Source organism: Schistocerca serialis, chromosome 1 (genome assembly GCF_023864345.2).
Source record: "Schistocerca serialis cubense isolate TAMUIC-IGC-003099 chromosome 1, iqSchSeri2.2, whole genome shotgun sequence".
NCBI classification, from domain to species: domain Eukaryota; kingdom Metazoa; phylum Arthropoda; class Insecta; order Orthoptera; family Acrididae; genus Schistocerca; species Schistocerca serialis.
In genome coordinates, this window is record NC_064638.1 from 19,123,439 (window position 1) to 19,137,875 (window position 14,437).

The window sequence follows — 14,437 nt, forward strand, 5'->3', positions numbered from 1 at the left end:
ATGAGGAGGTACTGAATAGCATTGTGGAGAAGAGGAATTTGTGGTACAACCTGACTAAAAGAAGGGATCTATTGGTAGTACACATACTGAGACATGAACAGATCACTAATTTAGTACTCGAGGGACACGTGGACGGTAAAAATCATAGAGGGAGAACAAGAGATGAATATACTAAGCAGATTCAGAGGTATGTAGGTTGCAGTAGTTACTCAGAGATAAAGAAGCATGCACAGGATAGGGTAGCATGGAGAGCTGCATCAAACCAGTCTCTGGATTGAAGACCATAACAGAACTCAGCAGAAGAGACTAAACTGAAAACATTGTCAAAAGTAGGGAAATGAATTACAGTAGTTTTATGAGCACATTGACATAACACAAGAAAGTAATTTCACAAAATATTATCAAAACAGAATCAGACCCAACAATCAGACCACTAAATCACACTAGAGGACAGCAAAAAAAAAGGAAACAAATAAAAAAAATAAATCGCACTGCAGTCATCGTCTGATGCCAACTGAAACTCCGTAATCAGAACATTTCAGTCAGGACCCATTGTAAACTTTTCCCAAAGTCCCACTAACAAACTTTTACAGAACCCATTTTAAAATCACTGTTTGAAAAACTATAAAGGAAACCACACAGTTAATAATACTCGTAAAAGATATAAAAATTCCAGATGCAGCTACCCTTTTGTCATTCTACATAGAAATAGATCTGGTGAATTTCCATGAGAGATTGGAACATTTTTGCTGTGGCATCGTATAAAGAATTTCAACAATGTACAGCATATAGTTCACTGTTGAGAGCCATCTGAATTGGTCAGTGTTGAAAATGGAGAAAACCAAATGTTGCGCCTTACTAAACATTTTCATTTGATTTATTCGATTGCTTTACAAATCAAAACGGACTTGAATGAAGGTCATGCAGAGTCTGCACCATTATTGAATAACATTTACTGGATAAGCGCTGAAGACGAAGCGTGCTCCAACCAGCGAACTTGACATGACCACAAAGGAGACCACCGACGAAATCCGTGATATGAAAATGCACGATAGTGAGATTGCTGGGACTGTAGGCATCTCAACTGAGCAAGTGCATAATACCCTGCATTGAGCTGTGTGTGTGGTGGGTGCCACACTTGCTCACAGTCGGTGAAATGTGCATTCGCACATTTCAACTCAATGCCTGGCAATGTTTAATTAATCACATTCGCACAACTCTTTGTGCAGGTAGTGACTGCTGATGAAACCTGGATCCATCATTACACACCGGAGTCAAAATGACAGTCAAAGCAACAAGGAAAGGCTGGTGAAAGTGGACTGAAGAAGACAAGGACAATTTTACCTGCTGGTAAGATGATGACCACTGTTTTTTTTTTTTTTTGGAATTTCCAACAGCCAACTTCCAAATAACCACATTAATGAAATACTCAATTTACTAGCACTAATGACAACACATTCATTTACAAATAACAACACATACAAGCTAACACAAGGAAAGAACAGCACAATTCACTCCTAACAAAAAGGAAGACTTGCAGTGGTACACAATGACATACAGAAACAAACTCATGCATAAAAGAAAACAGACATTTTCAAAAGACAAGAAAACATGGCTTTCACACAGGTAGTACTGTGCAGAAATACAGAGCCTACTAAGAACAACAACAAAGGCATCTACCAGAAAGGAGGAACATACCTATAACAATGCAGTAGATGGAGTACGGTGTACATGGGACAAAGCAGCAGTAAAATCAACTTTAACTACAGCTCAATATATCACAGCTTGGAAATACGGAATGAACGAATTGACATTTGTAGGGCATTCAAGAGATATGAATCTCAGACCAACAATAAAAATGGCATTCAAATGATCGGAACAAATAATAAAATCAACATGCTAATTTTACAAGAAAACTATCATATTTCCAAAACAATGGCGGAGAAGAAATTACTCTTAAATGTTAAAGTGAACTTGTCAAACAGCTCACCAGTTGTGACTCATAGAACAGCAGAGTAAATAAAATTCCTAACAGTCTCACAAATCCCATCCATCTTCTTAATAATAATAATAATAATAAAAACACGCACACATGGAGCCGTAAAAGTGAACATAAATTTGCGAACACTGGCACCCTTAACGAAACAAATGAAGAAATGAAACAAAGATGTGATGGCAACGACAGTGACAAGTACATGAAACTATAGTATCAACCACATCACACATCTTCCGATTTAAACATGTTAAAATCAAGAAAAACAACGGAAAAAGTACAACTTTCAATCTGTTACATGGATTTCAGCCATCACTGAGACATACCCAACTGTTAACGCACTTGCATTTTACATGAAAAGTTATATGTGAATTGTATACAGCACAAAAAAAGCGTTTTAAATGATACAATTATATAGTTGTTGCGGAAAACTGCCACTAAAAGAAAATAAGAAGGGTCTTCAGTCTGCAATATGACAAGTCGCCGCATTGCTAACACATCCAATGAGGACCTAATAAACATCAAAGAATGATTATGACTTACACAGAAGTAGAATGACCAGAAACACAACTGTAAACGCTCCAGGAAATTACGATATCTGAACACAAATACACAACATTCTAGTATCAGTTTCGTAGCCAACTTCTACTGACGAACTGCAAACAGTCAACCTTTGCCACCCATGATAGGCCCACGTAAACAAACAAAAGTAGATCTCAGTAATTACCAACAACGCACTAATTAAAGTTCACCCAAATTGAAACACGTCACAGTCAAAGTAAAAATTCTCTGACAAGAACGATGCCGAGCAATTGGCACATGTTTGTTAGTAACATAACTGCCGTCGTAAAACATATCAATCACAATGTAGTAACGTAAGCACCTCATTCATGAGATCCAACCAAATACGTCAACGAAGGCACTTAACACTTATCGTAGTTAAGTTTACTGATAATTCGGTTAGAGATATAAACATACTTCCAAATAAATCCTAACTCTATGTTGGGAGTAATAGTATCCTAACTGCAGCTTCCACAATCAGCACGACACGCAACGCTAAGACTTTCTTTCTTAACAAGTCATGGGAGCCTTGCTAAGTTTTTATACATATCGTAAGCGAATAATCTGATTTCGCTATAGAAAATTCCATTACTTAAGGAAATTACACAACTAGACAAAAGAAATGTACACAGCATATCTTCAACGCCCAACTCTGTTATTTGCAGTTAATTGCAATTTTGCAAATTGTCGCACAGCCACGACCATTCATCTATAGTTTGAACATTATACGTTATTTTGGTGAATGAGAAAAACAGAAAGCGAACTTTACAAATAACACGCCAATTGTTTACTCTACACTTTAATTAGAAGCAAATCTCTACGCACAAAATTAAAATTTCTATTTTCAACGAATAACTTAATTCAAGCAGTTTCAATGTCTTGTTTTTAATCTAAACAATACATGAACTGGGAGACATGTTTACTATCAATATTAAAAGCAAAAACAAATTCCGCAAATTGGTTTTGGCGAAGAGACAACGTAAATGTATCACAAATATTAACTTATTAAAATCAAATGTCAAAATTTTGAGACCCATATGCAAATGATGTGTTTTGCATCATCTCACAGCCCGCTTTTACAGCCATGTCTTTAACAACCACACCAAAGATATTTAGAGGGATGGATTCCTCATGAATAATTAATAGTCTTAAGAGAAAGCAATGAAACTGATCGCAGCAATTGTCAATAATCTCATTATGTATAATGAACTTACCAAACGACTCCGAAAGCTCCATAACCGATTGGTCTATCCGGTTGCACATCCTGTGTGTGAGAATGTGCAGGCGTTGCTGGCGTTTGGTGAGAATGTTGTGGGTGGTAATAAGGCTGGGCAGCTGCTAATATGGCTTGTTGGTGTCCTCCCCCTCCTCCCCCGCCAGGCATGAGCGGCATCGACACGGACATGGACACTCTGGAGTGTCTGCTAGGACCAACTACAGCCATGAAGTTGCTATCTAACACGGGTCAGAAATATCCGTCCCGAGAATGGTCTTTTGTCGGTTGTCTTCGTACGTCGATGAAATCCTTTAATCGCTCGAATAACTTCAGAATTAAATTCTTGAACGAATTTTTCTGTTCTTGTTGTTGTCAACTGGCGGAGAAAGAGAGAAAAGATTTTCAATATCACAGCCACATCTGAATAATACGCTGAGTCCTCAACGTCGTCTCCTTAAGCACAAAGACGTACGATTCCACGTAAACGGCACGAAACATGTGTTGCAGCAGCTTCTTTGCACGTTGTCTCATTCCTTTTCCTGTCTTGCTTTTTCAATTCATTTACATATATATCACTTCACTCCATCTGTCGTTAAACCAAGAACATTAATTTCACCAATACGTGACACAAAATATTGCTACTCACTACTCTATTAATTTTAACACGGTATTCGTCGAAGTCTTGCCCTTGCTTTCATGTCTGAGTCCTTCATTCATGCGAATCTTCTCTCGTGTTGTTAGAACTCTCCAGAACGAAAAATACACACATTAATATGGGTAACGTCGCAAAAGTTATCGTTTTTGAGAACTTTCTACCCATCACACACTTGTCAGTAATGCACCATCACAACACTCGCAGCAACACGCAACCTCCCCAAGCACTGCGTCCCTCCAGACAAAGGGAATCCAACGACTGCAGCGAAGCCAAAGCGAACAAACAGCTGCACAAAGCTAGTCACGTGATTCCGCATGCGCACTAGCGCTCCTAGCGGCTTCGGCGCCAAATTGAAATCCGCAGAGGAAAGCGTACTTACGCGTAATGTGCAGTTTTCTTTCTTCAGGAAATACCTGATATACTGCAATTACTAAATATTAATCTGGTCCGCAGTTCAAAGCACGTCACTGAACTATGCATAAATTGCTGTAGTATTATTACAATGTTCCAGTTGTGTCAAAGACAACGATAACGATATCATTCTTTTTTTGGATCCATGTTACCGGAAGTTAATCTGAAAATTATCTTAAAGCTTTTACTGTATCACTTCACTTAGTGTCGCTCTAATTCGTATTAAAGATGCACAATTGCGCTCTTCCACAAGGACGACAAACTGCTGGGCACTATGCAGTTTACTCAGGAGCAAAATTACTTTTAAACAGTATTATTAAAGTCCTTTTCAGAATTATTGACCCTAACACGCTTTTGCTATAACACATTGCCTCTGAATATTTCTCACTATGCTGAATTCAGGAAAAATAAAGTTCAATCTGATATGCAAATATTAGCAAAATAAAATATGTCTGATGAAAGCTGTCGTAGCCGATTTACTGCTATTCCTTACAGCTATTCTGCCTTTGATTTCTAAAGAGATCCTGCAAGCATAGGCGTCTGCGGAGGCAAATGTGGTAGCGGCGTGGTAGGAAGGGGGGGGGGGGGAGGGGGAGGGCCGAATTGGACACCTTGTCCCTCTCTCCCGCCCTCAGAATTCCAGTACACCTCTAGAAGTGGGTGGATAACTATCCGTTTTCTGGGATGTAATACTTTTTTGTGTCATCTTGAGAGAGGACTAGTCACTCTCTCACTATGCTCCATATTCAAGGGTACCATTTAATGTTGATTTTACACCCAAGACAACTTTTGTAAGACAACTGGAAGTTACCAGCATGAGCAAGCAGTGATGGGAGCATGTTCATTGTTAATGCATGCGGGATCCTTATGGTGGCTCTCGTTCGAATAGTATTTTCTAGAGCTGAGAACAAGCAGGCAGTTTGGTCATTTAACAGTAAATCTTGCATTTGGCGTTTGGGGATTGAAAGCCACGTGCTGCTATTAGGGAAAGGATCCTCTCGAAGCACTTTCAGGGGACAGAATGCTGGGCCCAAGAATTTCTCGCACTGGTGTGCTGACAATGAGTTTGGTCAAAGAGGCGGATAAACTGCCTACCTAGACCTCCATGTTAGGCGCCCCTTGCCACAGCAGCAGGAGCGCGAGAGTAATCCTAGGTCGCCCGGTCAACGTATTATGACATTGTCGCAAACTTCCTTTCTGAAGAGGGATGGCGGCCATAAAATTTCCCGTGTTTGCATGTTCATCGTGGACCGGACGCTAATGAGGGAGCCATAAGGTGGCGTCGTCCATCTGTCCGCAGAGTTTTTTGGGAAGCCTCAGTCCTTCAAAACAATTTTAGAAGGAATGTAACATTTATGGCGACTCTGAAACGATCTGTATTGGGACACTTCTCTTACGTTAGCTGGGGCCCCTGGTCGGACACGGGGTAATATTCGGGCTGTCCATATAATGATCTCCATGACAAATGCGTTGTTTACTTTAGAGCTATACTGAAACTCAAAACAGACTGCCTAAAGTCACCGTTGCAATACGCGAGTAACGGTTTGGCTGCTTCTCCTGAAAAGAGAACAACATGTAATCTTTGATTACGATTGGCCAAGGAGTAGTGCAGAGTCAAGTCCACTGGACCTGACGGGATACCAATTCGATTCTACACAGAGTACGTGAAAGAACTTGCCCCCCTTCTAACAGGCGTGTACCGCAAGTCTCTAGAGGAACGGAAGGTTCCAAATGATTGGAAAAGAGCACAGGTAGTTCCAGTCTTCAAGAAGGGTCGTCGAGCAGATGCGCAAAACTATAGGCCTATATCTCTGACATCGATCTGTTGTAGAATTTTAGAACATGTTTTTTGCTCGCGTATCATGTCATTTCTGGAAACCCAGAATCTACTCTGTAGGAATCAACATGGATTCCGGAAACGGCGATCGTGTGAGAGACCCAACTCGCTTTATTTGTTCATGAGACTCAGAAAATATTAGATGCAGGCTCCCAGGTAGATGCCATTTTCCTTGACTTCCGGAAGCCGTTCGATACAGTTCCGCACTGTCGCCTGATAAACAAAGTAAGAGCCTACGGAATATCAGACTAGCTGTGTGGCTGGATTGATGAGTTTTCAGCAAACAGAACATAGCATGTTGTTCTCAATGGAGAGACGTCTATAGACGTTAAAGTAACCTCTGGCTTGCAACAGGGGAGTGTTATGGGACCATTGCTTTTCACAATATATATAAATGACCTAGTAGATAGTGTCGGAAGTTCCATGCGGCTTTTCGCGGGTGATGCTGCAGTATACAGAGAAGTTGCAGCATTAGAAAATTGTAGCGAAATGCAGAAAGATCTGCAGCGGATAGGGACTTGGTGCAGGGAGTGGCAACTGACCCTTAACATAGACAAATGTAATATATTGCGAATACATAGAAAGAAGGATCCTTTATTGTATGATTATATGATAGCGGAACGAACACTGGTAGCAGTTACTCCTGTAAAATATCTGGGAGTATGCGTACGGAACGATTTGAAGTGGAATGATCATATAAAATTAATTGTTGGTAAGGGGGGTGCCGGGTTGAGATTCATTGGGAGAGTCCTTAGAAAATGTAGTCCACCAACAAAGGAGCTGGCTAACAAAACACTCGTTCGACCTATACTTGTGTATTGCTCATCAGTGTGGGATCCATAGCAGGTCGGGTTGACGGAGGAGATAGAGAAGATCCAAAGAAGAGCGGCGCGTTTCGTCACCGGGTTATTTGGTAAGCGTGATAGCGTTACGGAGATGTTTAGCAAACTCAAGTGGCAGATTCTGAAAGAGAGGCGCTCTGCATCGCGGTGTAGCTTGCTGTCCAGGTTTCGAGAGGATGCGTTTCTGGATGAGGTATCGAATATATTGCTTCCCCGTACTTATACCTCCCGAGGAGATCACGAATGTAAAATTAGAGAGATTCGAGCGCGCGCGAAGGCTTTCCGGCAGTCGTTCTTACCGCGAACCATACGCGACTAGAACAGGAAAGGGAGGTAATGACAGAGGCACGTAAAGTGCCATCCGCCACACACCGTTGGGTGGCTTGCGGAGTATAAATGTAGATGTAGATGTGTTAGAGGTGAGAAATGGAGTTCTCAGAGTCTTTCGATTGGTACAAAACTCTTGTGGGGGCAGTTGTGCGTATACTTTTGTGGAGTTACCGAGGTTTGATGGAAAGTGAGGAGAGGAATAACTTCGTCCTTTGATTTAGACTCTAGTCTCGAGAGGATTCTGGTCTTGACTTTTGTCAGGAGTAGGTTGCACTCGGGACACACGTCCTGAGCGTGGCTTTACAGTAGCACTTGTCTCGACGGAGGAGCTTGTGGTGGTGACTCCGCTGTACCGACAGTTTTGACCTCAGTCATCTCGAACAACTCGCTAGGCCGAGGGCAATCTTATTCGCGACAGGTCTGCCGCCTTCACATTTGATCTCACTGTGCACACTGCCATAGAAGTGAGTCAAAATGGTACACGGTACGGCCGGTGAATGGGAGTGTCATATGCTGGAATCTGCTGAGATTTCAGCACTTCATTAGAGAGCAATTGCGATTCACCTAACTGATCGCCGTCCGCTACTTTGCGCATTTCGTGCCTGCAGTAGCGAATTACAGATGCCGCACGTCACCACGCTGCAGACGCTCGAACCACAACCGTCACCTGAGACAGTGTGACACATCGAGGAGAGGAGTACTGTACTGCTGCTCCAGTTTGTTAGGGCAAACAGGGTCACAGTCTCGAAGTTGGCATAAGCTGCCTGCGGCAAATGTGCAGCGCGAAGATCGACAGGGATCGAGCGCGGTTATGACGTGAGAGGCCAGAGGCATAGCCACGAGCAACACGCCACCGACGCCCTCTCGACAACAAGTACGTAGGCCGCCGCCGCTGGCCGGAGGGCTCACTGGCTCACACTCCAGTTGGTGTCTGTCAGTGAGCTGCAGTGCGTGCTCACTTCACCTCACTGGCTACGACAGTGCATAACATCAGAATTGTGACTGTAGCGATATTACCGATATTGTCTGCAAGGGGACAATTACTGATGAGCTTGTACCACGAACATGGACTGTATTAAAGTTAAATAGCAGCTTAGTGGAAATAAAGAGCCATATTAATCCACGTGTGCATGTGTGTTGTAGAAAGAGGATAGTGGCCACGCAAAACAACACCCTGTCCCTGGCTCCCTAAGGTACAACACTCTGCAGTGCCGACGAGGATACTACAGTCTCGCCACTTGTTTTCAGCTGCACAAATGTGGTATAACTTCTGTGCAGAACAAATCCATCGAAGCCTATTCAGTGTTAGATAATTTCAGTCCGCATTATCCATGTCTTGATCGAAGGAAAAAGTTCAACCTTGCTCTGTGCAAATCAGTCGCCATCCAGGTGAGTGTTAACTGTTTGTGGCATATTTGTATTGCCATCAGTTCACGTTTCTTTGTCGTCAAGCTTAACAGGTATTTGTTGTCCTATTTCTAATCAATAAATTTATGCCATAAATTTTATAAAAGATTAGTCCGTGTTAATTTGTTAATCACCATCAACAATTGACTAAAATAATGACAGGGCCACCACTTCATTAATACTGTATTATTATAACATTCAAGTTCGCGTGGATTCTGATAAATGTGATAATCTGTAATGCAGAACGTCAATAAGAAACACAAAGGGCAAAATCAATTTTAGCAGACACATGGGTGAGGTAGTCAAGTGGAAGTCTTAACAGTTAAAGTGTTTTCTGTCAGGGTAATACTCATAGTCGCCTGTCGCCTTCCAAATCATACCGAAAGTCCTATGTACTTTTCCGACCTATACAATTTAGTCCTTGTGTCATGATAACCTGTCGAAACAGACTAGGTCTGTTAAATTAATTAAAGAGTGGCAATTTTAGTGACTCAACGACTCCTCCCTCTGACTGTGCTTGTAAGCCATATCAATACAACCATCTATGATACTCTTAATACAATAAGACAACAGACTGGAGAAGTGGTTGTTTAAAATCCCTGAACCTGATTACATCACGGAAATATACTGTGCATTCCCATTTTATCTCAGATATTACAGCATTTAATTTTGTAATGAAGTACGATTGACATGCAGCTGTTTTGTTACAACTTACGAAAAAAGAAAATTTGCAGTGCAATGACTCTATGTTGCATGTGAACAACTATCATAATGCCTACTTTTCACATGCACATTGCAATACAGCAGTTGGATGTTGCATGTAAATAAAGTTTAGGACTTGTGCTCCTTATGCCAATGATGACAGCTGTTGCTTTCATTGCTATACGGTCGGACACAATTATACAGGTTGTACATAAAGTTCTGGAACACTTTCAAGTATTCATTGTACAAGAAGTAAACATTGTACAGATGTCATGCATAACCCCCTGCAGGTCCGGGGCTTAGAACAGGCCCGAGTTATCCCTGCATGCCGTACGAGGCGATTAAGGAGTTTCACACGTTTCGGCCTTCATGTAAAGGTCCCCTGTAGGGTTTGACCTTCATTCTTCAAAATTTTCCCGAAGAGCGAGCCAACTGGGGAAGGGCGCCTTACAAGGTGCATCGTGTCCATCGTGCATCGAGATCTTTAGCCTACTTCCTCATCGTCGCATTGCAGTCCCACCCATTCTCCATCTCTTGGGCGAGGGCACCTTCCTGGGTGCGTTTTCCACCATGCACTATGCAGTGCCGATTTCTGGGTCGACAATGACGGTGGACTTCTTTGCACCTGATGTCCAGCACGATAGCCAGTCCATTGTTGTAGGGCCGCCATGTGCCCTGTAGGTTGTAGCTCCCTGACCACACAGGGATCGCTCTATTCATGCCTGCGCCATTAACTCCCCACATATACCAAGGGGAAGATACCCATCCTCCTGGCGCATCGGGACTCCCTGCAATGTCCATCCTGCCAGGTGGCCTTTGCTGCAGCTGGGTGGCGTCTGTGGGGAGAGCCCCTGGTTCGGATTGGGTGGCATCCGGGCAGATGACACGTGATGAAGTATAGTCCATCATCTCTTGCTGGTGGTGAAACACCAGCAGTCTCTAAGCGATCACAAAGTCAATTCAACGCACAGAAGTACGGCCCAAAATCGTTCCCCTCCCTGGCCACACCATGGGAGGAACATCAGGCTAAGGATGGCAGCAGATCTTATTCACCCCGGTACCTTGTATGTTCGAGAGCTGATTGGGAATCTTTCATGACGATGAAGCCTCAGCTTTTTGTTGAGCATTTAGAGGATAAGTTAAGGGAGGTGGAGGGCTTGTCCAAAATGAGATCTTTGTCAGTCTTGATAAAAACAGCATCCTCTGCCCAGTTCAGGAGTTACTCGCTTGTGACAAGCTGGGGAAGTTTCCGTAGCCATCACGCCCCGTATGAGCTTAAATATGGTCCAGGGTATCATATTTCACAGAAACCTTCTTTTGCAGTCCGACGATGAGCTGCGCGCCAATTTAAAGCTGCGAGGTGTACATTTCGTCCAGCGTGTCCACGGGGGTCCGAAGGATAATCAGGCTGCTACTGGTGCCTTCATTTTGGCCTTTGAGGGTGATACATTGCCCGAGTAGGTCAAGGTGATGGTGTACCGGTGTGATGTAAAGCCCAATATCCCTCCCCCAATGCGGTGCTTTAAGTTGGTTGGTTGGTTGGTTTGGAGAAGGAGACCAGACAGCGTGGTCATCGGTCTCATCGGATTAGGGAAGGATGGGGAAGGATGTCGGCCGTGCCCTTTCAGAGGAACCATCCCGGCATTTGCCTGGAGTGATTTAGGGAAATCACGGAAAACCTAAATCAGGATTGCCGGACGCGGGATTGAACCGTCGTCCTCCCGAATGCGAGTTCAGTGTCTAACCACTGCGCTACCTCGCTCGGTGGTGCTTTAAGTGCTGGAAGTTCCGCCATATGTCTTCCCACTGTACTTCCAGCATCACATGCCGAGACTGCAGACGCCCATCACATCCCAATACTCCATGTGCCCCGCCTCCCAACTGCGGATAGCACTATTTGCCTTGCTCGCCTGACTGCAGGATTTTCCAGACAGAAAGGAAAATCATGGAGTACAAGGCCCTGGACCGACTGAACTACACTGAGGCTAAGAGAAAATTTGAACTCCTGCATCCTGTGCATATGACATCGTCTTACACCGCCGTCTTACAGTTCTGGCACTATCAGCTCCGCCAACCCAAGTCAGCTCTCAGAGCCGGAAGACTACACCTGCCCCCTTGATGGTGGGGGGGGGGGGGGGGCATATCCCTCCCTGTTTCTCCTGCACCACCTACTTTGGGAGCAACACCCCCGCAATCATCAGGGACATCCACCTCCACTTCTAATCTGGAGAAGCGTAAGTCTTCTTCAGGTTCTCTCGCTAGGAAGGGGTGCCTTGGGTCACTCCCTTCCCAGGTTTCGTCTAGTAGGAAAGACAACATCTGCCAGTGGCTGAAGAGCCCAAAAGCAGCTATTTGTAGGGCTTCACGCTCATCTTCAGTCCCAGAGACAGATTGAGTGAAGTCCTCCCAGCCAGGGAAACCAAAGGAGCAGTGAGAGAAATCCGAAAAGAAAGTCCCTAAGACCAAGGAAATTGCGGTGGCACCCTCACCACCGCTACCTACAAGCTCTGCAGCTGAGGTTGGGATGGGTATTTTAGCGTCCGCTGAGGACCTTCTCGCCTGACCCTCAGACACCATGGATATAGACTGCTGAGGCAACAAATCGGTGGCAGCAGGTGACTCTGAAGCGTAAACTGCCTCACTGAATGTTCCATGCCTTCCCAGTCTCACGATGGCATCCTCCAGTGGAATTGCAGCGGTTTCTTCCACCGCCCGGCTTCCTTCCCACTCTCACGATGTCATCCTCCAGTGGAACTGCGGCAGTTTTTTCCACCGCCTGGCTGAGCTACAGCAACTGTTAAGCTTTACACCTGCTATCTGCATTGCCCTCCAGGAAATCAGGTTCCCAGCAATGCGGACCCCTGCCCTCCACTGCTATAAAGGATATTACAGGAATCGTAGCGACTATAAGCGAGTGGCAGGTGGAGTTTACGTTTATGTCCTCAACTCGGTATGTAGTGAACATGTGCCCCTTCAAACCCTTCTTGAAGCTGTGGCTGTCAGAATAAGGACGACTCAGGAAATAACTGTCTGCAATGTATATCTTCCTCCAGATGGTGTAGTACCCCTGAATGTATTAGCTGCACTGATTGATAAACTCCCTAAACCTTTCCTACTTCTGAGAGATTTTATGCCCATAACTCCGTGTGGGGTGGTACCGTGCTTACTGGCCAAGGCAGTGATGTCGAAACTTTACAGTCGCAATTCGACCTCTGCCTCTTAAATACTGGAGCCGCCACACGTGGCTCATGGTAGTTACTCGGCCATTGATTTATCAATTTGCAGGCCAGGACTCCTCCCATCTATCCATTGGAGGACACATGATGACAAGTGTGATAGTGACCACTTCCCCATCTTCCTGTCACTGCCCCTCCCACGCCCGGGTTCCCGGGTTCGATTCCCGGCGGGGTCAGGGATTTTCTCTGCCTCGTGATGACTGGGTGTTGTGTGATGTCCTTAGGTTAGTTAGGTTTAAGTAGTTCTAAGTTCTAGGGGACTGATGACCATAGATGTTAAGTCCCATAGTGCTCAGAGCCATTTGAACCATTTTGTCACTGCCCCAGCGTCAGGCACGCGGACACCTGCCCATATGGGCTTTAAACAAGATGGACTGGGCAACCTTCACCTCTGCTCTCACCGCTGAATCACCCCCACATGGTAAAATCGATGTGATGGTTGAGCAGGTGACTAGCACCATTGTTTCTGCGGCAGAAAACGTGATCCCTCGCTCTTTAGGGTGCCTGAGACGTAAGGCAGTCCCTTGGTGGTCGTCGTAAGTGGCTGAACCAATTACGGAGCGTCGGCGAGCTCTACAGCGTCATAAGAGGCACCCTTCCCTGGAGCACGTCCCAGCCTTTAAACGGCTTCGTGCACGTGGTCGCTACCTTATCAAACAACGGAAGAAGGAGTGTTGGGAGAGATACTTCTCCACCATTGGGTGCCACACGTTACCTTCCCAAGGCTGGGCAAAGATCAAACATCTTTTCGGGTACCAAGCCCCAACAGCTGTCCCCGGTATTACCATAAATGGCGGTTATGTACCGACGCAAACGCGATTGCCGATCACTTTGTTGAGCACTTTGCTCGAGCCTCTGCGTCGAAGAATTACTCGCAGCCTTTCGCACTCTCAAACGGCGGCTGGAAGGGAACGTCTTCTTGTTCACTTCGCGCCACAGTGAATACTATAACTTCCCCATTTACAGCGTGGGAGATCCTCAGTGCCCTTGCACATTTCCCCGACACAGCTCCTGGGCCTGATCGAATGCACAGCAAGATGATTAAACATCTCTCATCTGACTACAAGCGACATCTCCTCGTCATCTACAACCGACTCTGGTGCGATGGCGTCTTTCCATCGCAATCGCGGGAGAGCACCATCCTTCCGGTCCTCAAATACCGTAAAAACCCGCTTGGTGTGGACAGCTACCGGCCCATTAGCCTCACCAACGTTCTTTGTAAGCTGCTGGAACGTATGGTATGTCGG

At 44.7% G+C, this 14,437-nt stretch overlaps 1 protein-coding gene across 2 annotated transcripts in view; it reads right to left on the reverse strand.

Moving 5' to 3' along the window:
- The window catches only part of LOC126460616 (serine/threonine-protein kinase NLK), a 450,646-nt gene extending 445,981 nt beyond the window's left edge, over nucleotides 1-4,665 (reverse strand). For both annotated transcript variants that reach the window (XR_007585943.1, XM_050095928.1), the window contains exon 1: nucleotides 3,769-4,665. Coding sequence is in view for 1 of the 2 variants with exons in the window: in XM_050095928.1 (XP_049951885.1) it covers nucleotides 3,769-3,998 (230 nt within the window). In the remaining variant the exon portion in view is untranslated. The remainder of the gene's footprint in view (nucleotides 1-3,768) is intronic.
- Between the last annotated feature and the right edge of the window lie 9,772 nt (nucleotides 4,666-14,437).